The 27,082-nt window shown below is 37.7% G+C and overlaps 1 protein-coding gene across 6 annotated transcripts in view; it reads right to left on the minus strand.

Moving 5' to 3' along the window:
- Positions 1 to 6,494: 6,494 nt before the first annotated feature.
- PHKA1 (phosphorylase kinase regulatory subunit alpha 1) overlaps positions 6,495 to 27,082 on the minus strand; it is a 177,051-nt gene continuing 156,463 nt past the window's right edge. For all 6 annotated transcript variants that reach the window (XM_073227881.1, XM_037002882.2, XM_037002881.2 and 3 more), the window contains 4 exons: positions 12,380 to 12,550; positions 9,897 to 9,950; positions 8,050 to 8,250; positions 6,495 to 6,865 (listed from right to left, as the gene is read on the minus strand). In XM_073227881.1, coding sequence (XP_073083982.1) covers positions 6,692 to 6,865; positions 8,050 to 8,250; positions 9,897 to 9,950; positions 12,380 to 12,550 — 600 coding nt within the window. In that variant the 3' untranslated portion in view covers positions 6,495 to 6,691. The remainder of the gene's footprint in view (positions 6,866 to 8,049; positions 8,251 to 9,896; positions 9,951 to 12,379; positions 12,551 to 27,082) is intronic.

Raw genomic sequence — 27,082 nt, forward strand, 5'->3', positions numbered from 1 at the left:
GGAAAAGCTGATAGTACTCTCCCAAGACGCTGGCTGGTACTCTGGAACTTGCTTGGTGAAAATGCTTGAAAATTCAGGGGAAGTAAGTGTATAATCAGGTATTTTCAGTGATGTTTGGTAATGGAAGCTCCTCTTTCCTCCCTCCTTTTGCCTCTAACTATACAAAGGTTAGGGAGATATTTTAGGTTTACTGTGAGGATCCACAATAAAAAATATCCTGAAGCAGTTTTAGAATTACTATCAATATTTCCAGGTTCCTGGGGGTCCCTATGATCTGATGCAAGCTGGCCAATGCCCAAGCCTCCAGCTCACATCAACCTTAACTGACCTACTAACACCCCTAGATAATCCAATATCCTAATCTTCTTTAAAACTCTAGCTTGTTTTTTTCCTGTTTAAACATTTACTGAGTATTGTGAAATACACTTGGACATATTACCTCATTTCATCCTTGCAACAGTCCTATGAAGGAGCTTGTAATATACCCCTTTTACAGATGCAGTTTAGAAAGCAAGTAACTGTTCAAAGTCACACACTTAGCAAGCAGAAATGCAGGAATTCAAAACCAGGTCTGCCTGAAACTGAAGCCTTTAAATATTCCCTTTACTATATAAACTTGATTCCTCCAGGATGATTTTGAGTTAAACCTAACTTTGCTCAACCCTCCATTTAGTATCTGTCAGTACTTAGTATTCTGGAATATTTTTTCTCTGATGCGTTCTTTAACTAGAATGTAAGCTCGTAAGTTTCTTTTATATCTTCCCATACCAACTAGTTCAAAGTTCTGCAATCAATCAGCCATTCATCAAACATTTATCTAACATCAACTAAGTGTACAGTTTAGCTGTAGATTCAGTTTTCAAGATGAATTACAATCTGATCTCTGCTCTCAGGAAATTCACATTCTTGTACGAATGAGACAAACATACAAGAAACCATAGGCAATGCAGAGTCAGATAACAATGTAGGATGCTTAGATTACTTAATAAATAAGCATTAAGTATTCAATTATTGATACTTAATAAATGGCAACCAGGATTCTTATTCAGTGGCACTTGAGAGAGACAGGATTTACTTGGTGAAGATGGGAGTGAGGGGAGGGCATGCTGCTAGAATCGACAGCATAAGCAAAAACAAAAAAGAGAATATTTCCAGTCTAATTTAGCTGAGAGGGCTGGACCATGAAGAGTTTTGAATGCCAGGCTAAAGAGAATAGACTTCATCCTGTGGGAAATGGTATGCATTTAAACAGAAATCTTTCTTTAAAACAAGATTTCTACAGCAGTGGTGTGTAGGAAAGATGAGCTATTTAAAGACTAGAGGCAGTGAGATGCTGCACTGTTCCAGGTAAGAAGTAATGATGATTTAAACTACAGCAGGGGCAACGTGAACAAAGAGGGAAAACCAATGCACAGGGTAGGTTCAATAAGACTTCCTTACTACTTGAATATTGGTGGGAGAGGGAGGTGTTTGAGATTCACTGAAAACTCTTAAAAGTCTGGGTGAAGAGAAGGCCAGGAATATCAATATAAGGAATAGAGAAATGAGGAGGAAGAACTCATAGTGTAGGACTGAGTGGACATGAGTATGATTTTAAAAGTGTTGGGTTTCATGGCTCAATGGGATAAGCACCTGTACATCCCTGCCCCATCACACACACATAACGAAGAGGTAGCTAAAGTCATCAGAGAGGCTGAAATAGTCAGGGGAACATGGCTTTCTCTACTGAAATATCTCATAGTCATATCTATCTTAGCATTTTCAAACCAAACTCCCCATTTGCCATCCAAGTCTTTTCCACCCCTTCCCTATCTTTCATAGCTCAGTAAAGATACCAACATCTATCCAGTTGCCTAAGTCAGGAACCAGGGAAATTTTTGTGTTCCCTCCTTTTCCCTATCCCCAAATCTAATCCAGCAGCAATTTCCATCAGTTCCACCTCTAGGACACATCTTAAATGCACCCACTTCTCTTCCTCTGCACTGCTGCCACACCAGTCCTGGCACTGTGATTTCTCACCTGGACTTTCTGCAATATCTAATTGGTTCCTTCTTCCACTCTTGTTGACCTACAATCCATTCTTTTTGCAGCCACCAGAGTGAGCTCCTAAAAATACATAAATTACATCTTGTCACTTTTTAAAACCTGCCCCACACCATGATGAGAACCTTTGAGCTGGGATGAGTATAATTTTGGGAAATGCCTGTTGTGGGGGTTAGGGAGAGGAAAAGATGCCAGAAAGAAGACAAAAAACGAACAGTTGGATGGGAACAGATGCAGCATAGTTTCACAGAAATCGAGGGATGAGAGGAGGGTTACAAGAAGGGAGATATAGTAACCATCCCATGTATTGCAAAAGGGTCAAAGACCCCTTTTGCCATTAGGAGCACACTGGTTCTCTATGAGGATAAAAACGGGAGGGAGGTTGGGAGGGAGTCAGATTGCAAGGGGTTAAGGACTAAAGCCACATTGTGAAGTGTAGCTTCTTCTTTGAAGAAATTTGATTGTGAAAGGAAGGAATCAGTATAGCAGCCTGGGGGCAGGGAGATGTAAGAGCCCAAGAATGATTTCTTAGGAAAACAGAGAAATCCACATTTACAGACAGAAGGGAAAGATTCAATGGAGCTGTAGGAGTTGACTGAAAGATGAGATCCTGACAGGTTGGCAATATAAGGAGGAAATGGGACTTCATGGATAGGCAGAGGAAGGAAGAGCACACAGTACAGGCTGGCCAACTGACACCCTAAAATCTGCACTCTAATCAGATGGCATGAAAATGGATTGTTCCATGTGTTCTTTCAGATCTAGCAACAGGAAGCTGAACACTTCAAGGCAGGAGCTTTACTGCTAAACTGGAAATAGTATCCTCATTTGGCATACAATGTGGCAAGATGTTTCAACTATGGAGAAAGATAAATTGTTGCAAGAGGCTCTGACATTGGCAGCATATTCCTGCAGTATATCTCATAGGGAGACTAGACACTTGTTCATGATTAAGACAGAGCACAAGCCACTCCACAGGTCCCTAACCTCAATTTACTACATGCTTAACACCCATCTTGTCCTTACATTGTGAAGAAAACCCTTCGCAAAGCACTAGATTCGCAGTCAGAGGACTTGAGGTCTGAGGAAGTAGGATGAATCTGGGCTTCATTCGCTGATGTGGTGGCCCCTGGCAAGTTCCTTGACTCACTTTCCTCAACCATTACTGCTAAAGGTAGTTTTGGAACTACCAATTTCAGCAAGGTTAGGTTAGGCTGTGGTTAGGGGTAGGTTAGGTTAGGGGTAATCCCCACTTTGGCAATCTCTCCTGCCTCTGCCTGCCTGCTTCTGCCAGCAGGCAAAACACACACATTAAAAAGATGCTACCTCTGGCCACCTGCTCTGTGTGTTTCACAGTCTAACCACTGATGCTTCAACTGTGCCTAACAGACTGACCCTTGCCTAACACATCATTTCTTAATGTCTTTCCCTTGCAGAGTGTCATGATTGAGAATGCAACTCTAGAGTCAGACTGCTTGGGCTCAACTCCCAGCTCTCCAGTCACTAGCTGATCTTGAACTATTTGCTTAACCATTCAGTGCTTCAGTTCCCTTGTCTATAACATGGAGATGACAAGAGTAGGTATCTGACATGGTGATTGTGAAGACAGAATAAGATGGCCTACACCAAGTGCCTGTATAACAATGGTTGGCATTTGGTAAGCACCCAAATGTTGGTTATTATTTAAGAGGTAGTGTGCCAAATATTCCTTAATTTTTGGAAAAGTCTCAATCCACTGTTGTCCTCAGCCCCCATACCATACTGTAAGAGTACTGCTAGTGGTCTGAGAACAGGCCCTTGGCTTTTAGGCCTAGCCTTAAAAGAAATCAGACTTCTGCTAAATATAGGGAGACCATATCATCCAAACTGGGACACTTTTGAGAGTGACAGAGAGTGCTATTAATAATTATGCCAGGACAACAGGCATAAATGGGGACTGTCTTAGGCAAACCAAGACCTAAGGTCATTCAAGTTTAATAGGAATGAAGACTAAATGTGGAAAACACTGCATTTATTTCCACTGCATTAATACAGGTACTGGTATTTGGTAAGTGCAAAAAAGGGACAATGAGGTTTTGTGAGCTGTGGTTGAGAACAACTTTTGCCCTCCCAGCTGCATAAAATTCCCAGAATGTAGTAAAACCTAGACTGTAGAGACTGTTCATCCTTGCTGGATAAGCCCTTTCTGGTTACACAAAAGGCTAATGAATAGTATAAACAAGATTCTGCTGAACAGGTATACTTAGAACAAATTGTTTTGAAGTACCCTTCAGTAGTGCAGAAGCACCATTTGCACACAATTATAATGCTAAATAAAAATCAGTTTTATTCATTCATCAGAACAGGTTCCCTAGAGACCTCAATAAACCCTTTTGAATTTACTGAGCCTAGTTTGAACAGGCATGTATTTGAACTGTAAAACTGCACTTCTTTACTTATAACATATTATATAATGTATAACATATGACTTATGTATTAATATTCTACTTTGGTCCAATTGAGCCTTGACTATACTGTATAATATAGCCATGAAATAAGCTCCAATCACAAAAACATATTTAAAGTTTTGCACACTGGTAGTAGACATGATTTAATTGTAAATTTGAACTTTACAAAAAATCTTAATCATAATGTAAGTTGGTCACAGGGATGGTAGTACAGCATGGAGAATATAGCCAATGATTCTGTAACATCTTCCCTATGCCGGCAGATAGTAACCACACTAGCAGGGGTGAGGATTTAATGATATGGGTAACTGTTGAACTACTGTGTTGTACTTGAAACTAGTAGAAGAGCACATACATCAACTACACTTCAATAAAAGAAAAACCAAAAAAAAATAAGTGCTTTAAAAAAAAGTCCAACATGTCTTTTAGCATATTCAGTGTCTCTTCCTAGTTTGCAGATGGCAAAATTCCCATCTTGAAGCCTTAATCCCCAATGGCATGGTATTTGGAGGTGGGGGCCTTTGGCAGGCAATCAAGATTCAATGAAGTCATGAAGGTGGGATTGCCAGGACAGGCTTAGGGCCCTTATAAAATGAGGAAGAGAATAGAGCTCTCTGTCTCTGCATCATGTGAGGACACAGGTGGCCATCTGCAAACTAGGAAGAGACACTAAATATGCTGGGACCTTGATCTTGGACCTCTCAGTCTCCAGAACTGTGAGAAATAAATGTATGTTGTTTAAGCCACTCAGTCTAGGGTATTTTGTTATAGCAGCCTGAACTGACTAAGACAGAAAGTTAGGAGAAATACTCTTCAAAGAAGGCTACCTAAACATGGGGCCAGAGAAGGGGATTTCAGGATTCCCGCATTACCCTTTGTATGTCAGCCTAAGGTCACAGTCATACCCCACTTCCCAAGCAACACATATTTACACACTCAGTCTTTCAACTGTGCACACAGATATAGACACATTAAAACAAATTACATTCAGAAAAATTCCCCCATATGCTGAGACACCCACAAAAATGCAGGTGTTTACAAGAAACAGATATGTCCACAGATACCAAGATATACATAGGTATGAACATTAGAATCAGGAAGGGAAAAAGTAAGTGGAAGAGTTTAAGAATAGGTGGGAGGGCAGGGATTTGGTGGGGGAGGGTGCTGTATTCTGTAGAAAGTGAGTGGGCAAAAGGAAATAGTCTTTGGTAAAGTAGCTATTTTACCTGCTTTGCAAAAGATAGAGGCTTCAATTATTCTGTGTGTTGTATGCCAGCCCACTTTTCAGAGGCATGGATTAGGTGTAGAGGGTGCTCTTCCAGGCACTAGCCCACCGCTGATTCCCTCTCTGTTCCTGGGGTGTAAGGCACTACCCAGGCATCTTCCCTTCTTTCCCCTTCCTCTCTGGAATTGGACTCCTGGCTCAATTTCTCTGGGTTATTCTGCATTTTCTGCTACAGATACATCTCTGAGTACCTGTAATCTTCATAAAATGTGATTTCAAGTGTTAATGCAGAAGTCCTTACATATACTCACTGCATTTGCATTTTTTTTGGTATTTCACCAAAGAGAGAGTAGGAATTATGTGGGCATAATACAGAGAATGCAAAAGCAGAGATAATAATTCTACAATGCAAGTTCATTGCTCAGTGTGAGGCAACACTTGAGTATAGAAGGAAACCATAGTCTGGTACTCTCTTTTTCTAAGAAAAGGCACTCAGAACAGATATTTCCAATTTATAGTAGCATAAAATCCAAACAACCTAGGGTTTATTCACTTTAGATAATGTCCCAAAGGGTTTACTCACTTGAGATAATGTCCCAAAGTACTACTCATTCATACAATGAAACCACACATTAGGGAAAACCAAACTTTAGAAATAAGTTATTATTAATACCTGCTTCCCAAACAGGAATTAGAAGACTAAGTTTATAACAGATCTAGAAAATAAAAACACGTGCAAACTTTTATGAACTGTGAAAGAATTAAGGCCCACAATGAAGTGCTGGGTGAGCATATTACTCCAATAAGGGTTTATTTCTTCTAAAGCTGTTAGTTTATCAGAAAAGTTTGCTCTAAGGGATGGAATAGAAAGGGGCAGGGTGGGCGTGATCAGGCCACCACATTTCACCTCCATGCACAATCAACCGAGGCAAGAACCAGCTATCAAAAGGTTTCCAGCAGCCAGGGCCCAAAGGTTTCATTGCATGGCACAGATGCTGTGGGGCAGGAACTCCTGCACGTAGGTGGCAGCTGCCTTGGAGAGGTAGGTCATGGTGCCAAACCTGCCACTGGGTGCACTGTCATACAGAAGAATACAGATGCCAGTCGCAGGATCCTTTGCCAACATGATATCATCCGCACCGAGGGTTTTCTGTTTGGTTTTTAAGGGTGGGAAAACACAATGGAAAGGAAAAAATTACTAATCCCTTTAATTAAAGTTCTGATTAGGATAACACAGAGCCTCTTTTCCATCACCAGCTAGTTGGATTTTAGGCTGTTTAGCCAGAAAGGGATCAGGGTTATGATCAAAATGGCGAATATGAGTTTCTATACATGTATTTTTCACTAGATCCCAAAAGTATATGAAATAATTTTTAAAGTATTAATTATTTAGAATTTGTGAAATTTAAATATAATAGTTAATTAAATGAGTTGTGCCTGTTAACAATCATATGTTCATACGTACAAATCACCCTAGAGGTACTTAGGTCTGAATCATTCTAATACTACTGATTTCAGCATGTATTATTATATCTTGTATTTGATCATTATTTCTTTCTAAATTGACTTAATTCAAACAGACTGTAAGCTTTCCAAGCTAGAGTCTATGCCTAAAAGGGATCACATTTTCTGATACATGGACTAATGGCAATCCAGAATATTTAAAATTAGGACTGTCCTAGAAAATCCTGGATGGTTTTAATTTCTTTTGTATTACCTTCAGTGCCTGATAGAATGAAACACCTATTACATGTTTTGGAGATTTCCCTGTTGATAGCAGTGCATGTCCTTCACCATATGTGTCCCTGTGTCCCTACTCTTAATCTAGGAGAGATTTGGAAAGCTTTAATAAATACTTATATTTTCAAAACGTGACTAATTTCCTGGAAGATTTATTAAGAAAATAAGAAAAATGTAGAATTAAAAGTTTCACTTTGGTATTTTCCCATAGTAAGTAGCAAAAACCAAAACCAAACCAAACCAAACCAAAATCAAATATCTTTTCAAGAGTCCAGAAAGGATATGCTACCCAATAGTCTTTTATCAAGTCCTTATCACTATAAAAAAGTTGTGTGATAAGAAGTTTGAAATATGATAAAAAGCAGAAAAGCCTCCTGAGTCCCAGACAACTTTACCATCTAACAACCATGAAACATATGGTAAAAGCCAGAGGTCATCCCAGAGCTTACTTCTTTTGCAGAGCTCAGTGGGGGCCCAGAAAAGAGCTATGAGGAAGAGGACACGAGAAAGTGACACTGGCTTCATGAAGAGCTCTGAATGCAGTCAGGCTAATCTCAAACATCCCCCTTTGAGACAAACAAGAGATTTGCCTACCTGTTCTTGAAGGAACAAGTCATTGGCAATATGCACTATTTTTTCCACAGCAATGATACTTCTGATACTATGAATTTCAATATCTGCCATCATGGTGAGGACAAGGATGGCTTCAACCAGAAGCTGACGGTACTCTGGCTGAGGCACACGATTCAGGACAGACTCCACATGAACAGAGAATTTAATCTCGCCTGGAGTCATCTGTGGTAGAGGAAAAGGAAACTACTTCTTAGCACATCATCTAGGAGGCATCAATCACCTATTCTGAAAGGCAGTAAAACCACTGTAGCTAGGAGTGTTGTTTTGGTGTCCTTTAAGGTAACTGACAGAGTAAATTAAATTGGTTCAGTCTTTTTGGAAGACACCCCGGCAGTGCATAACAAGAGCCATAAAAGTGTAACTGCCCTCCAACCTATACTTCTCATTCTTGGAGTTCATCCTAAGGAAATAATTCATGAAAGGAAATAAGTCCTGTGTGTAAGAGTGTTTATAGCAGCATTAGGCACAAGTGTAAAACTAGAAGTAACCTTAATTTGGGAATGGTTGTGTAAATAATGGCATATCATGGTAATGCAACTTCATGAGTTTTTATAATTTAACAGAATAAACATGATAACTGTGGATAAAGAAAAATATAAGTAGAACTTAAAATTGTACATACATGATGATTAGAACTATGCACATTTACATACTGCTAGATAAAAATAGGCATGAAGTATATAAAGTACTTTAGGGTGAAGGTAACTGAATCATTTTTGGTAAAATTGTATTTAGTATACACTTTAGGGTAACAATGGAGACCTGGAGTCTAAAGATCTGAGTTCAAGTCCTGCCTTTGTCAAGTTACTCATTCTATATAACCTTGGACAATTCATCTTTCTAAATTTGTTTCCTTCTCTGTAAATCAGGAAGTATAATCCCATCCTAAGCTGTCTCACAGTTGTGTTGGATATCAAATTAATGAATATGTGAAGCTGCTTTGAAGACTCCTAAAGGTACCATTCAGGTATGCATTATTATTAATTCTATTAACATTTCAATCTCGCTAAAGGTAGAGAAAAGACAAATAGAGGACACAGTGTACTTTATTAGAGAAAAGGTCTATAGGCAAGTGTGAAGCCCTGACACGTAGTATTAGCTTTCTGTATCTGCCCCTCCAGCCATTATCTGCAACAATTGTAGTGTTTTCAAGAATTTGCTACTGTCCAGTCTTACTATTCCTAGCTTGCTACTTCTCATGTCTTTGTTGATTTTTTATAAAAGCTATTTCTGTTTAACTTCTGTGTGATTGAGCAAAAAGTGAAATATAAAAGCACCTGATTATCTATGTCTGTGGTTCATGGCAATGTTTTCCATCAGACTTATTCCAAAAATTTTTTTTTAAGTACAGATGCTCGTGCCCTGTCCCTGGAGATTCTAATCCACGTAATTGGAGTTAGGAGCTCAGGTTACTGTGACATATATTTAGAGCTAAGGACCACTGGTTTATGATCTAACAGTTTACAAGCATCCTACTAGAGAAAGGTAGGGATGAGAAGGATGGGGACATGAAAAGTCATTCATTCTTAGATTTCTATCTTGTCTGTTCTCTCTAAAACTCTGGCAATACTAAAAAAAAGAACAGCCTAACTTAATTAACCATTAAAAGAAGCTATCCTTGTATCATTAATGTAATAAATAATTACTCTCCTAATATGCCCATTCTATTTTTAAAAAACTTTCTTTTCTTCAAAAGCATTTCATGTTCAGTTGATTTATAAAAGCATAAATCTGTTATTTTGAAAAGTGACCACTGAAATACTTCAGTCAGACAAAGTATCAATCACATAAGTGTGAAAGAGCCTTACCTCTCTAGTGGTTGAAGAAGGAAGAACAAAACCTTCCACAGAAAGTCCATGACACTATAAAACAGCAAAAACATGTTGTTACCAAGGACATGCTGACAACTGGGAGGCTGTAAGCAGACACTTAGTATTTCTAAGTGTACTTCATGGGGTAGATGCTGAGTAATCATAGGCCAGTGAAAAGTCCTACAGCCCAAGTGTCCTTGCCAAGAGCTTGTGATTGCTACATGGCAAGAAGCAGGGCTGGACTACAGGAGACCCAAGGTTCATCCTCTACTTAGGGGAGTTGCAGGGATAGGTAAGGATTACCTTCTGGGATAGACTAGCTGCAAAGATTCAGAGACACCTGGGAGGATACCATGCTATGACCCAGAACCACCACAAATAGGCTCTCAGAAAGATTCTTAAGCTGAAGAAAAAAGCTCAAGATATGATTTATTGGATATGCATAGTTATTATGTTTTCTATTTAACCATACCCCATCAGCACTCCTGATCTCCTCAACTTGCTCTACTAGATTTTTCTATAGTGCTTGTCATCTTTTCACATTCTATATAACTTATTATATTTATTATTTATTGTTTATCTCTCCATAGTAGAATGTAAGTTCCATAAGAACAGGGATTTTTGTCTCTTTTGGTCTTTGCTGTATTGCTGTAAGCACGTAGGACATAGCCTAGAGCACAGCAGATGCTCAAGAAATAACAAATAAATGAGTGATATTTTATCTTCTCCCTCACTACCAACTCAATTATTAAACAATAGTGGGATTAATGACATGCTGTTTTAAGTTTTAAGTAAATCGAAACGTTATATATTGAAGTATAGATAAAGATTCCAGTCTAACAGGTTTACTGACTTTCGTAGTAGAGACTTCTATCCCATGTTTCACATGCCAAATAACAACTTTTGTACAGAGAATTACCAGTCTTCAAACAAATATGCAAAGTGATTATGTTGCATTCAAACCCTGAAAGGAATGGAATGAAAAACAGGAGGCTTCTTTTCCTCTTACATTAGGATTCCAAGTCCAGGTTTTGATTCTGCTGCAAAATATCCAATCTTTCCTGTCAAATTTAAAAGTTATTTCTCTTGTATTATGACAGCCTTGTGGCTTTATACCTTCATAACACATTTTGGCCTTTGCATTATAGCTGCTATTTAAGAAGACAACTATGGATTGAACTTGATAACAAGAACAGAAACCTTCCAGGGAATCTGAAGTAGAATAGCATCTGCTACATGTCTGTGAAATTGAATTACCAGAACCCAGGCATAACTGGGGACATAAAGTACATATCTGTCACTACTGTGCTATAGAAGTTAGATGGAGGAAAGTTTTAGGTACTCTTTGAAAAGAAGACCCCCCCCCCCCCCATTGCAGTCACTGCCCATCAGCTTAGTAAGATGCTACAGAGTTGCTACTTGTCTTCTCTGTGCTATTAGGCAAGAGCTTTTTATACAGACTCCCCATATAGTCTAAAGAATGAACTTTCATCTTCCCGAAGGATCACTTGATTCTGACCCTGAAAGAGTATCAATGTGCTAAAGGGAGAAACAGAGCTAAAAGCCTTAAAGTTCTGGATGAAGTGTTCTTCAGGTCTTTGCCAGGGGCAATAAAGCAAAAAGTGGCACCTAATAGACTATAAATAAGACCTATGCATGAGTACACAGTCTTCTTGGCCCTCTAAATCTGTCACAATCACAGTGGTGTCATGTCCCCTTAAATGACTTCGGCAAACAAGACCTTTAAAAAAAAAGGCAAAAATTGTTCAGACCAACAGAGTCTTTGGACTATTAGCATAATTATGACTTTTCATTTTAGTTTTCATTCCAGAAAAAATATAGGTAAGAGCTTTTTTTTTATTAAGGTATCATTGATATACAATCTTATGAAGGTTTCACATGAGCAACACAGTGGTTACTACATTCACCCATATTATCAAGACCCCCCCACCACACCCCATTGCAGTCACTGTCCATCAGCTTAGTAAGATGGTACAGAGTTGCTACTTGTCTTCTCTGTGCTATTAAGCAAGAGCTTTTTATACAAACTCCCCAGATGCTCCAATTGTTTTACGGTAGTGACATTTAGTTATAAACAGCACATTGCTACAAAGAACACTTCTACTCTATAACAGTTACAAAGAAAGTGAGCTCTTTATCATCAAATTTATTTGATTAGCAGCAAATGTATGACAATGTCCCACAATAACCAACTATGGCCAAAGGCAGAGAAGTGATGATTTCTGAAATCTAATTTATAAATAATACTATAGCAACAATAATGGAAAGAGACTAAATTATCAATATTGTCAAAATAACAAATAAACTGTTTTGTTTTTATGTTTTCTTTTAGGTCTTGTCCATATGAGCATGACTTTTATATAATTGCAGTGACATCACAGTCATATCATATCTTAGCCAAGAAGGCTGAGGATTTCGAGGGAGAAAATGAAGAGACATCTATTATGTGTTATGCTCACCTTCTGCAAAACTTTCCATACTTTTTGATAAAATCCAATAGGAACTCTATTCAGTGCGCCATCCAGCCTTCTTCGGCGGTGCCATTGACCTTGACGATTATCTTTAGATGTATGTTGACTGTAGGCACTAGGAAAGGACCCACTACTTGGAGTCATGGAAGCTCCAGGTGACTTGGGAGAAAAGGACAGGAAAGAACACAAATGTTATCTCTGTTCTTCTGATAAACTATTATAGCACAATGAATAATAAACATACTCTGTAGAGTCATAAACCACATATTAAGTGCAGCACCCAAGATACAGAGGTTATACTGAAGCTAGTGGACTTATGAGTAGCTAGCAACAATATAAAATGGTACAATCCATTTAAAAAGCAATCTAGTGATACATAAGAGGAGCCATAAAAATACTGATGACACAGGAGGTTCTTGGCTGTCTCTTTCTCTGGTTATCTCTATTAAACTTCCAGCTGGTCTATGGCTTACTTTATTACTCTCATGGGCTGTAACACAAGCTTCAATCAATTTAAAATAACTGAAATTAGACCAAGTTGTGTTCTCTGATGACAATTAAATTAGAAATGAATAACATTTGGGAAATTTATAAATATGTAGAAATTAGACAACATACCTCTAAATAACCTTTATGAGAGAAATCACAAGGAAAACTAGAAAGCACTCTGAGAGGAATGAAAATGAAAACACAATATACCAAAACTTACAGGATACAGCTAAAACACTGTGTAAAGTGAAATTTATGTTACAAATGCCAGCATTAAAAAAGATCTCAAATCAATAACCAAATCTTCTACCTTAAGACAATGAAAAAAAAAACAAAAGAGAAAACTAAACCAAAGATAATGAGAAGGAAGAAAATAATAAAGTGTACAGCAGAAAGGAATAAAAAAGAAAAAAACAATAGAGAAAATTTAATGAAACCAAAACTGCTTTCTTTGAAAAAAAAATCAACAGAACTGACAAATCTTTAGCTAGATGGACCAAGAAAAAAAAGAAAGAGGAAAGACTCAATATATTAAAATTAGGATTGAAAAAGGGAACATCACTTCTAACCTTAAAGAAATAAAAGGGATTATAAGGACATACCATTGGCAGCAATATGTCAACAAAAAAGGTAACATAGATGAAATGGACAAATTTCTGGAAGGGCATAAACTATTCAAACTGACTCAAGAAGAAACAGAAAATCTGAGTAGATCTATAACAAAGAGATAAAATTAGTAATTACAAAACTTCACACAAGGAAAATCCCAGGTGCAGATGGCTGCACTTGTTAATTCTATCAAAGATTTAAAGAAGAATTAATATCAGTTCTTCACAAACTCTTTGAAAAGAGAGAAGAGGAGGAACTTCCCAACTCATTCTATGAGGCCAGTATTACCCTTATTTCAAAATCAGACAGACATCACAAGAAAACTACAGACAAATGTCCCTTGTAAATACAGATACAAAAATCCTTAACAAAATATAAGCAAACAAAATTGAACAGCATATAAAAAGGACTACGCATCATGATGAAATAGGATTTATTCCAGAAATTCAAGGTTGTTTTAGTATCTGGACATCAATTAATGTAATATACCATATCAATAGAATAAATAATAAAAACCACACACATTATTCTAATAAATGCACCATTTAATAAAATTTGCATTAAAGAACAAAAAGGCATCCTACAGTATGGGGGAATATATTCATAAATGACATATATGAAAAGGGGTTAACATCCAAAATATATGAAGAACTCACATACCTCAACACCCAGAAAGCAAATAACCTGGTTAAAAAATGGATGGAGGATCTGAACAGACACTTCTCCAAGGAAGAAATTCAGATGGCCAACAGGCACATGAAAAGATGCTCCACATCACTAATATCAGGGAAATGCAAATTAAAACCACAATGAAATATCACCTTACACCAGTTAGGATGGCCACCATCCAAAAGACAAGGAACAAAAAGTGCTGGCGAGGATGCAGAGAAAGGGGAACACTCCTACACTGTTGGTGGGAATGTAAATTAGTGCAACCATTGTGGAAAGCAATATGGAGGTTCCTCAAAAAACTAAAAATAGAAATACCATTTGACCCAGGAATTCCACTCCTAGGAATTTACCCTAAGAATGCAGAGAATCCCAGATTCAAAAAGACATATGCTCCCTGATGTTTATCGCAGCAAAATTCACAATAGCCAATCTATGGAAGCAATCTAAGTAGATGAACGGATAAAGAAGATGTGGTACATATGCACAACGGAATATTATTCAGTCATAAGAAGAAAACAAATCCTACCCTTTGCAACAACATGGATGGAGCTAGAGAGTATTATGCTCAGTGAAATAAGCCAGGAAGAGAAAAGATAAATATCAAATGATCTCCCTCATTTGTGGAGTATAACAACAAAGTGAAACTGAAGGAACAAAACAGCAGCAGACTCACAGACTCCAAGAAGGGACTAGTGGTTCCCAAAGGGTAGGGGATGGGAAGGATGGGTAGGGAGGGAGGGAGAAGGGAATTAAGGGGCATTACAATTAACACACATAATGTAGGTGGGTCACAGGGAAGGTAGTATAACACGGAGAAGACAAGTAGCGACTCATCAGCATGTTACTATGCTGATGGACAGTGACTGCAATGGGGTGTGGGGGCAACTTGATAATATGGGTGAATGTTTTAACCACAATGTTGCTCATGTGAAACCTTAATAAGACTGTGTATCTATGGTACCTTAATAAAAATAAGTAAAATAAAATCTGCATTAAAATAAAAGGATTTAATGAAATCTAACATCTCTTCATAATAACAACACTCAACAAAACTAGGAAAAGAAGGGAACTTCCTCAATCTAATAAAGGACATCTACAAAAAACCCACAGCTGATATCATAATGAATGGTCGAAGACTGAATGTTTTCCCTCCTAAGATTAGAACAAGACAAAGACGTTCACACTTGCTACATAATCAGCATTACACTGGAGGTTCCAGCCAGGGCTGTTAAGAAAAGAAATAATAGTCATCCAGAGGGGAAAGGGAGAAGTAAAACTATCTCTATTTGCAGGTGACATGATCTTGTATATAAGGAATTCACTAAAAAACAATAGAACTAATAAATGAGTTCAGTAAGTTGTACAATATGAAATCAATATACAAAAATTAATTGTACTTTTAAACAGTCTGAAAATAAAATTAAGAAAACAATTCCATTTAAAGTAGCATCAGGAAATAAAATGTTTAGGAATTGATTTAACAAGTATAAAACATGTACTGTGAAAACTACAAAACATGTTGAAAGAAACTGAAGACTTAAATAAATGGAAAGAAATGGTTTGTTCATGAATCAGAAGACATAACATTGTTAAGACAGCAATACTCTTGAAATTGATCTACAGATTGAACACAATCTTTATCAAAATCCCACTGGGTCCTTTGCAGAAATTGACAAGCTTATCCTAACATTCATTCAGACATTCAAGGGACCCAGGATAGTTAATATAATCTTAAAAAAGAAAACCAAAGTTGAAGAACTCACAATTCCCAATTTCAAAACTTATTACAAAGCTACAATACTCATGACACTGTCATACAGGCATGGGCTAGGCATGTAGAGCAGTAGAACAGAATTGGGAGTTCAGAAATAAACCATACATTTTGTCAATTAATTTTCAACAAGGGTACCAAGAAAATGGGGGAGAGAAAGTCTTTTCAAGAAATAGTGCTAGAACAACTGGATATTCAGATGCAAAAGAATAAGGCTGGACCCCCTAACTCATATAAACAGAAATTAAGTCCAAGTATGTTATCATGCAGAAAAGAGTTAACACAGCAGGCCAAAAATGCTATTCTTGGAAAGGCCTGCTTAGAAGACAGGCCCTTGGCTAGCATTTGGAGACCTGGATGTGGGTAGGGTCTCCATCATTCCTAGAATTGAGAAGAGTGAGTTACTGTGCCTAAACTATTTGTGCAAACACAGTAGTTTATGTTAAACACTTATTTTTCCTCTGGGAGTTTGGAGTTGTGGCATGTACCAGACAGAGGCAATTTAAGTGACTATCTACTCTAATAAAATCCCTGGGTGCTGGGTCTTTAATGAGCTTCCCTGATTGGTAATATTTCATACATGTTGTCAGAACTCATTGCAGGGGGGAACTAAGCTAATCCTGTGTGACTCACTGGGAGAATACTTTGGAAGCTGGTACCTATTTTCCTTGGACTTCGTCCAATGCACCTTTTCCCATTACTGATTTTGCTTTGCATCTTTTTGCTGTAGTTAATCATAGTTGTGAGTATGACTATATGCTTTTAGTCCTGTGAGTCCTCCTAGTGAGTCATTGAACCTGGGAGTGGTCTTGGGGACCCCCAAATATAATCATACACCTAAGTGTAAGAGCCAAAACTACAAAACACTTGAAATGAAAAATAGAAATACATTTTTGTGACCTTGGGTTAACCAAAGCCTTCTTAGGTATAACATTAAAAGAAAAAAAAATAGATAAATTGGACTTCATCAAAATTGAAAACTTCCGTTCATCAAATAACACTATTAAGAAAGGAAATTCTGGAGGGATTCAAGATGGCAGCATGAGAGGTGAGATGGAGAACTCCTATCAAAGCCACAAATAGTATGAAAATATAGTTAGTTAATGCAACAAACCCTAAAACAGCAACAGGAAAGAAGGCTGAACCAGACTGCATACAAACCTCATGAACAGAGCAGACCTCATGAAACAGGGTAATGTATGAAAGCCTTGATCTGGCAGGACCAGAGCCCCTCCCCAACCCCAGCTCACAGGTGGGAGGAAGAGAAACGGAGCAGGGAGGGGGTGGAAGCCTGGGACTGCTGAACACCCAGCCCTGGAGGTCTGCTTTGTGAGCAGAAACCTGCATTGTGTGGTGCTGTGGAGGTTGGGGGGTTGGGGAGCTTGGACAGGTGGAGTGCTTGAGAGAATGAGATTCCAGCCGTTTGTGGAGGACAGTATTCACATACGGCCACTCTGGGACAAAGGAAAGGGAGGCAGTCTGTCCTAGCAGCGAGAAGGCTGCTGAAGGGGCGGGGTTTGCATGGAGCTTGCTGCACAGGAGAAGGGAGAGCTAGACAAGGCTGTCTGGGTGTGCACTGCCCAGCAGGTTGGGAACTTTGAGGAGCTTCAGGTGCACCATCCCCCTGGCTGGCTGCTCAGCTCTGAGGACCCTCACTGTGACACACAGCCTGCCGGGCCTTCCTCCTGGCTTGACAGCACTGGCTCGCAAACTAGCATTCACTGTGCTGGCATCAGGCCAGTCAGAGGGAGGCCCTGCCTACAACAGCTAGAGATGCAAAGCAAAGAGGCTTAAACCTGTGTGCTTGGCCCACTGGCTATGCTACCGGAGACAGGCACCACAGATGGGAATCAGGAAAGAGATTTTTCCTCCCCCCAGGCACCAGATCAGCTCCCCTACAACACCCAACCTCACTCTAGGTGCTCAGCAGCTCCAGAGACTGGAAATTCTGGGCAATAGAGAGCACCACATAGAAATATGAAACATCAAAAGAACCTGGTTCAGGCCAAAATCTCACAAACCCCAGAAAAAGGGCCAAATGAAACTGAACTGATCGAAATTGTACCAAGCAGCTTCTCAGATCACAAAGGTATGAAACTAGAAATAAAACACACAAAGAAAATGAAAAAGTCTACAAACACATGGAGGCTTAATAACATGTTCCTAAATAATCAATGGATCAATGACCTAATAAAAACAGAGATTAAGCAATATATGGAGACAAATGACAACAAAATTCAACTCCACAAAATCTGTGGGACCTAGTGAAGGCTGTGCTAAGAGGGAATTATGTTGCAATACAGGCCTACCTCAGGAAAGAAGAACAATCCCAAATGAACAGTGTAAACTCACAATTAATGAAACCAGAAAAGGAAGAGCAAATGACACCCAAAGTCAGTAGAAGAAGGGACATAATAAAGACTAAAGCTGAAATAAATAAAGTTGAGAAGAATAAAACAATAGAAAAAATCATTGAAAGCAGCAGTTGTTTCTTCAAGAAAATAAACAAAACAGATAAACCCCTAGCCAGACTCATGAAGAAAAAAAGAGTCTACACACCAAACAGAATCTGAAATGAGAAAGGAAAAGTCACTATGGACACCACAGAAACACAAAGAATTATGAGAGAATACTATGAAAAATAATATGGTAACAAACTGGATAACCTAGAGGAAATGGACAACTTTCTAGAAAAATACAACCTTCCGAGGCTCACCCAGGAAGAAACAGAAAATCTGAATAGACCAATTATCAGCAAGGAAATTGAACTGGTAATCAAAACACTACCTAAGAAAAAAAATTCCTGGCCCAGATGGTTTCACTGCTGAATTTTATCAAACATTTAGTGAAGACCTAATATGCATCCTCCTTAAAGTTTTCCAAAAAGTAGAAGAGGAGGGAATATGCCCAAACTCATTCTAGGAGGACAAGATCACTCTAATACCAAAACCAGGCAAAGACACCACAAAAAAAAGGAAATTACAGATCAATATCTCTGATGAATGTAGATGTAAAAATGATCAACAAAATATTAGCAAACCGAATTAAAAAATACATCAAAAAGATCACCCATCATGATCAACTGGGATTAATCGCAGGGATGCAAGGATAGTACAACATTCAGAAATCCATCAACATCATCTACTACAACAACAAAAAGAAGGACAAAAACCACATGATTATCTCCATAGATGCTGAAAAGGCATTTGACAAAATTCAACATCCATTCATGATAAAAACTCTCAACAAAATGGGTATACAGGGCAAGTACTCAGCATAATAAAGGCCATATATGACAAACCCACAGCCAACATCATACTTAATAGCAAGAAGCTGAAAGCTTTTCCTCTAAGATTGGGAACAAGACAAGGATGCCCACTCTCCCCACTTTTATTCAACATAGTTTTGGAAGTCCTAGCCATGGTAATCAGACAGCACAAAGAAATAAAAGGCATCCAGATTGGCAAGGAAGAAGTCAAACTGTCCCTGTTTGCAGATGATGTGATATTGTACACAAAATACCCTAAAGAATCCACTCTAAAACTACTAGATTTAATATCTGAATTCAGCAAAGTTGTGGGATACAAAATTAATACAGAGAAATCTGTTCCTTTCCTGTACACTACTGACGAACTAGCAGAAAGAGGAATCAGGAAAACAATTCCACTCTCAATTGCATCAAAAAGAATAAAATACCTAGGAATAAACCTAACCAAGGAAATGAAAGACTTATACCTTGAAAACTATAAGACACTCATGAGAAAAATAAAAGAAGATACCAATAAATGGAAATACATCAAATGCTCATGGATAGGAAGAATTAATATTGTCAAAATGGCCATCCTGCCTAAAGCATTCTACAGGTTCAATGCATTCCCTATCAAAATACCAACAGCATTCTTCAGTGAACTAGAGCAAGTAGTTCTAAAATTCATATGGAACCACAAAAGACCCTGAATAGCCAAAGCATTCCTGAGAAGGAAGAATAAATCGGGGGGAATTATGCTCCCTTACTTCAAGCCCTACTACAAAGCCACAGTAAACAAGATAGTTTGGTACTGGCAGAAGAACAAACCCAGAGACCAGTGGAACAGAATAGAGAGCCCAGATATTAACCCAAAAATATATGGTCAATTAATATATGATAAGGAAGCCATGGATATACAATGGGATATGACAGCCTCTTCAACAGCTCGTGTTGGCAAAACTGGACAGCTACATGTAAGAGAATGAAACTGGATTATTGTCTAACCCCACACACAAAAGTAAACTCAAAATGGATCAAAAACCTGAATGTAAGTCATGAAACCATAAAACTCTTAGAAAAAGACAGGCAAAAATCTCTTGGACATAAACATGAGCAACTTCTTCATGAGCATATCTCCCTGGGCAAGGGAAACCAAAGCAAAAATGAACAAGTGGGACTGTATTGAGCTGAGGGGTTTCTGTGCAGCAAAGGACACCGTCAATAGAGCGGAAGGGCACCCTACAGTATGGGAGAATATATTCATAAATGACAGATCCGATAAAGGGTTGACATCCAAAATACATAAAGAGCTTATGCACCTCAACAAACACAAAGTGAACAATCCAATTGAAAGATGGGCGAAGGAGCTGAACAGACAGTTCTCCAAAGAAGAAATTCAGATGGCCAACAGACATGTGAGAAGATGCTCCACATCACTGGTCATCAGAGAAACGCAAATTAAAACCACAATGAGATATCACCTCACACCAGTAAGGATTGCCACCATCCAAAAGACAAACAACATCAAATGTTGGTGAGGTTGTGGAAAAAGGGAAACACTGCTAGTGAGAATGTAAATTAGTTCAACCACTGTTGAAAGCAGTATGGAGATTCCTCAAAAAGCTCAAAATAGAAATACTATTTGACCCAGGAATTCCACTTCTAGGAATTTACCCTAAGAATGCAGCAGCCCAATTTGAAAAAGACAGATGCACCCCTATGTTTATCGCAGCACTATTTACAATAGCCAAGAAATGGAAACAACCTAAGTGTCCATCAGTAGATGAATGGATAAAGAAGATGTGGTACATATACACAATGGAATATTATTCAGCCATAAGAAGAAAACAAATCCTACCATTTGCAACAACATGGATGGAGCTAGAGGGTATTATGCTCAGTGAAATAAGCCAGGCAGTGAAAGACAAGTACCAAATGATTTCACTCATCTGTGGAGTAAAATAACAAAGCAAAAACTGAAGGAACAAAACAGCAGCAGACTCACAGAACCCAAGAATGGACTAACAGTTACCAAAGAGAAAGGGACTGGGTAAGATGGGTGGGAAGGGAGGTATAAGGGGGAGTAAGGTGAGTTACATTTAGCACACATAATGTAGTGTTGGGGTTCATGGGAAAGGCATTATAATAAAGAGAAGAAATTAATGATTCTATAGCATCTTACTACACTGATGGACAGTGACTGTAATGGGGTATGTGGTGGGTACTTGATAATAGGGGTAGTCTAGTAACTATAATTTTGTTCAAGTAATTGTACATTAACAGTACCAAAAGAAAGAAAGAAAAGAAAGAAAAAGAAAGAAAGAAAGAAAAAAAGAAAGAAAGAAAGAAAGAAAGAAAGAAAAAAAGAAAGAAAGAAAGAAAGAAAGAAAGAAAGAAAGAAAGAAGTAAAATTTAAAAAAATGAAAAGAAGTTCTGTCATTGATGTTCTCTGTAGGGGAAAAAAAAAGAAAGTGAAAAGAATCCATAGAATGGGGGAAAATATTTTCAATTCTTATCTATCAAGGGACTTGCATCCAGAATATATAAAGGACATTGACAAATTAACAATAAAATAACAGATTACCCAGTTACCAAATGAGCAATGGCTCTGAACTGACATTTCTCCAATGAAAATAAACAAATAAACAATAGGCACATGAAGATGCTCAATATTATAAGCCATTAGGGAAACGCAAATCAAAAGCACAAAATGATACCACTTCACACCCACTAAAATGGTTAGAATCGAAAAGATGGACAATAAAAAGGGTTGGTGAAGCCATGAAGAAACTGGAACTCTCATACATTGTTGGTGGGAATGTAAAATGGTATAGCCCCTTTGGTAAACAGTTTGGCAATTCTTCAGAATGCTCAACATATTTACCAAATGACCCAGCTCTTCCATTATTAGATATGTATCCAAGAGAAAAGTAAAAGACATATCCACACAAACCTTGTATATGAAAGTTCATAGCAACATCATTCATAATAGCCCCAAACCAGAAGGAATCCAGATGTCCATCTACTGATGAATGGATAAATAAAATGTGGTATGCATTAATACAACCACATTTTTTCCAGGAATACAAAAGAATGAAGTACTGATAACAAGCTGCAACAAAATAACTTTGAAAAACTTACACTAATTAAAGGTTGAAATACATTGGGGAAAGTGATTCTTTGACAGTTTAGACTCAAAAAGAAATATAAAATATAAAATTAATAAAAAACATTTTTGAGAAAAGAACTTCTGACATTTTAATTTGTGCCAAACACTTACATCACCAACCATTGTTATGTAAAATAGAAAAGTGCCCTATGACATTTCTATTGGCCAGTAATATCACACTAATGTACCAAGTAGGTGAACTGCTATTTGATTTATCTTTGTTGTCTTCATCTCTATCACCAAGATACTAGGCTGCTGATATTGGGGTCAAACCACAAACGGTATTCTATTTTCCAAACACAAATATCAATAGTTTTGAGTTTTTAGAATAACTTCTCTTGAATACCTCTCTCCTCAGTGTGGATATGACAGAGTTGCCAAGTCTTATTATACTAATTCATTATAGGGTACTTGGTTAAGGTCAACAGAAATACCAATATTGTTTCCAATAGTTTTCCATTTTTTGTTTAGTTGTTGTCTGGCCATAATCTTTTTAGCTTAAGAGATCTGAAATCATAGGCCATTATGAATCATTGATTTAAACCAAGGAAATTTAGAATCAGTCTTCCTAAACTTTAAGCTTCATGAAGGCAAGGTTATATCCATTTTTTCACAATTGTATTTCCAGTGCCTGGCATGAAACTGGTACTCAGTCAATATTTACTAAATGAATTAGTAATCAGAAAAGTAGATTATCCAGTTGTCTGAAACTTAAAAGTGCCATCAGAATCACCTAGAAAGCTTATTATAAAAACATATTGCTGGGCCTCACCCCAGCCTTTCTGATTTGGTAGGCCTAGGGCGGGGACCAATAATTTACAATTCTAAGAAGTTTACAAGGAGTGCTGATGCTGTGTAGTATAGCATCTGGTGCATAGTAGGCAAACAGTTAATTATACTAGTTGAATGAATGAATAAACAGATACTTAACAGATACTTATTAAATTGAATTTTGTTTTCTTAAATGGAAAAGAGGTTGGAATTAAACCCCCTTTCCTGTCTTTTGGGAAAGAAATGGAAAGATTTCAGCCCTAGACATGAAGTTCATTTATATGTATTTTAGTATTTGATTCATTTTGTTTTTATTTTCACAATGAGTACATGTCATGATTTATATAACACCATATTCAAAGTACTTGTGAATACTATATAATACAAGATAACAGTAGTTACCAGAAAAGACAGTGACATCAAAACTATGCTCAGGGGATGACCACCATTGGACTATGAAAAGAATTTGAGAAAATAACATTTTAAAAGGGATGAGGTAAGGCAAATATTAGTTGTGTTTTAAAAAAAGTTATTAGCCGACTAAAATTACAGACCATTCAAGTAACTAGCCAGCATGCCTACCATTAAAAGAGCTGATGAAATAGCCTTACTCTAGAAGTCACAGTAAAGGGTAAAGTAAATAAAGCTATATTTGAAAATATTTTTTCTATTGGGTGAGTGGCAGAGAAAAGAGGGCATGGGTGAGTGACAGAGAAAAGTGCTTCTCTTTTCTGGATGGAAATCAATAATTGGAAGTAAGGTAATGAAAATTTAGGGCTCTCAATCCTCTAACTTACAGTCCTAATGATTTAGGCTTATATATGGAATGATTTAGGATTATATATGGTCCTGTAGGTAGTAGACAGGCAAAAAAGAAAAGAATTAAATGATACAGCTGAGTAGGTCAAGTCCTTAATACCATATTAACCTAGCTGGGAACATGGGCTTCAAGTTCTAAATATATAATGAACTTGTAAGTAATACTGTGTGACTATAAATAACTATAAAATGTTTAGCCAATCACTTCAAACCAAAACAAGGATTGTTTACCAACAACACCAATTTAACTTTTCAGTATTAAATGTATTCTTGGACCTTTCAGATAGGAAAATGTTCAGATTATGCAAATTATCTGGGAAAAAAAGCATGAAAGTGAACTTTTTTTGTATCATAAGGCCCTTTCATATTCCATTCTGTTCTTGCTCTTGCATAACATATATGTGAAAACTTATATGATTAAGTGAACTAAATTAAGTTTACTTCCAATTAAACTTCAAGTATTGGCTCACTCTTGTCTTAAATGGTTTCTGACTCCTAAAAACGAACATTTCCATTTTGCCTCTCCTCTTCAAGATATGCCTTAATACTTGTAAAGAAGCATAACTATTTTGAAAGCAGGAAGAGTAGTTTTTATAATTCATTTTGTTATCATTAATCTACAATTACATGAAGAACATTATGTTTACTAGACCTCCCCCTTCACCAAGTCCCCCCCACAAACCCCATTACAGTCACTGTCCATCAGTGTAGTAAGATGCTGTAAAATCACTACTTGTCTTCTCTGTGTTGCACAGCCCTCCCTATGACCCCCCCACACTATACATGCTAATCATACAGTCCCCTTTCTTTTTCCCTGCCCTTATCCCACCATTCCCACCCATCCTCCCCAGGCCCTTTCCCTTTGGTAACTGTTAGTCCATTCTTGGGTTCTGTGATTCTGTTGCTGTTTTGTTCCTTCAGTTTTTCTTTGTTCTTATACGCCACATATGAGTGACATCATTTGGTACTTGTCTTTCTCTGCCTGGCTTATTTCACTGAGCATAATACCCTCTAGCTCCGTCCATGTTGTTGCAAATGGTAGGATTTGTTTTCTTCTTATGGCTGAATAATGTTCCATTGTGTATATGTACCACATCTTCTTTATCCATTCATCTACTGATGGACACCTAGGTTGCTTCCATTTCTTGGCTATTGTAAATAGTGCTGCAATAAACATAGGGGTGCATCTGTCTTTTTCAAACTGGATTGCTGCATTCTTAGGGTAAATTCCTAGAAGTGGAATTCCTGGGTCAAATGGTATTTCTATTTTGAGCATTTTGAGGGACCTCCATACTGTTTTCCACAATGGTTGAACTAATTTACATTCCCACCAGCAGTGTAGGAGGGTTCCCCGTTCTCCACAATCTCACCAACATTTGTTGTTGTTTGTCTTTTGGATGGTGGCGATCCTTAATGGTGTGAGGTAATATCTCATTGTGGTTTTAATTTGCATTTCTCTAATGACTAGCGATGTGGAGCATCTTTTCATGTGTCTGTTGGCCATCTGAATTTCTTCTTTGGAGAACTGTCTGTTCAGCTCCTCTGCCCATTTTTAAATTGGATTATTTGCTTTTTGTTTGTTGAGGTGAGTCAGCTCTTTATATATTTTGGATGTCAATCCTTTATTGGATCTGTCATTTATGAATATATTCTCCCATACTGTATGGGACCTTTTTCTTCTATTGATGGTGTCCCTTGCTGTACAGAAGCTTTTCAGCTTGATATAGTCCCACTTGTTCATTTTTGCTTTGGTTTCCCTTGCCCAGGGAGATATGTTCATGAAGATGTTGCTCATGTTTATGTCCAAGAGATTTTTGTCAATGTTTTTTTCTAAGAGTTTTATGGATTCATGACTTGCATTCAGGTCTTTGATCCATTTCAAATTTACTTTTGTGTATGGGGTTAGACAGTGGTCCAGTTTCATTCTCTTACATGTAGCTGTCCAGTTTTGCCAGCACCATCTGTTGAAGAGACTGTCATTTCCCCACTGTATGTCCATGGCTCCCTTACCATATATTAATTGACTGTATAAATTTGGGTTAATGTCTGGAGTCTCTATTCTATTCCACTGGTCTGTGGGTCTGTTCTTATGCCAGTACCAAATTGTCTTGATTACTGTGGCTTTGTAGTAGAGCTTGAGGTTGGGCAGTGAGATCCCCATACTTAATTCTTCCTTCTCAGGATTGCTTTGGCTGTTTGGGGTCTTTGGTGTTTCCATAATGAATTTTTGAAGTATTTGTTCCAGTTCATTGAAGAATACTGTTGGTAATTTGATAGGGATTGCATCAAATCTGTATATTTCTTTGGGCAGGATGGCCATTTTGAGGATATTAATTCTTCCTACCAAGAGCATGGGATGAGTTTCCATTTGTTAGTGTCCCCTTTAATTTCTCTTGAGTGTCTTATAGTTTTCAGGGTATAGGTCTTTCACTTCCTTGGTTAGGTTTATTCCTAGGTATTTTATTTTTTTGATGTTATTGTGCATGGAATTGTTTTCCTGATCTCTCTTTCTATTAGTTTATTTTTAGTGTATAGGAAAGCCACAGATTTCTGTGTGTTAATTTTGTATCCTGCAACTTTGCTGTATTCTGATATCAGTTCTATTAGTTTTGGAGTGGAGTCTTTAGGGTTTTTTAATGTACAATATCATATCATCTGCAAATAGTGACTGTTTGGCTTCCTCTTTACCAATCTGGATTTCTTGTATTTCTTAGTTTTGTCTAATTGCTGTGGCTAGGATCTCCAGTACTATGTTGAATAACAGTGGGGAGAGTTGGCATCCCTGTCTTGTTTCTGATTTCAGAGGAATTATTTTCAGCTTCTCGCTGTTCAGTATGATGTTGGCTGTGGGTTTGTCATATATGGCCTTTATTATGTTGTGGTACCTGCCCTCTATACCTATTGTGTTGAGAGTTTCCATCATGAATGGATGTTGAATTTTGTCAAATGCTTTTTCAGCATCAATGGAGATGATCATGTGGTTTTGTCCTTCTTTTGGTTTATGTGGCAGATGTTGTTGATGGATTTTCAAATGTTGTACCATCCTTGCATTCCTGGGATGAATCCTACTTGGTCATGGTGCATGATCTTTTTGATGTATTTTTGAATTCGGTTTGCTAATATTTTGTTGAGTGTTTTTGAATC

The sequence above is a fragment of the Manis javanica genome, chromosome X (assembly GCF_040802235.1).
Source record: "Manis javanica isolate MJ-LG chromosome X, MJ_LKY, whole genome shotgun sequence".
Taxonomy (NCBI): domain Eukaryota; kingdom Metazoa; phylum Chordata; class Mammalia; order Pholidota; family Manidae; genus Manis; species Manis javanica.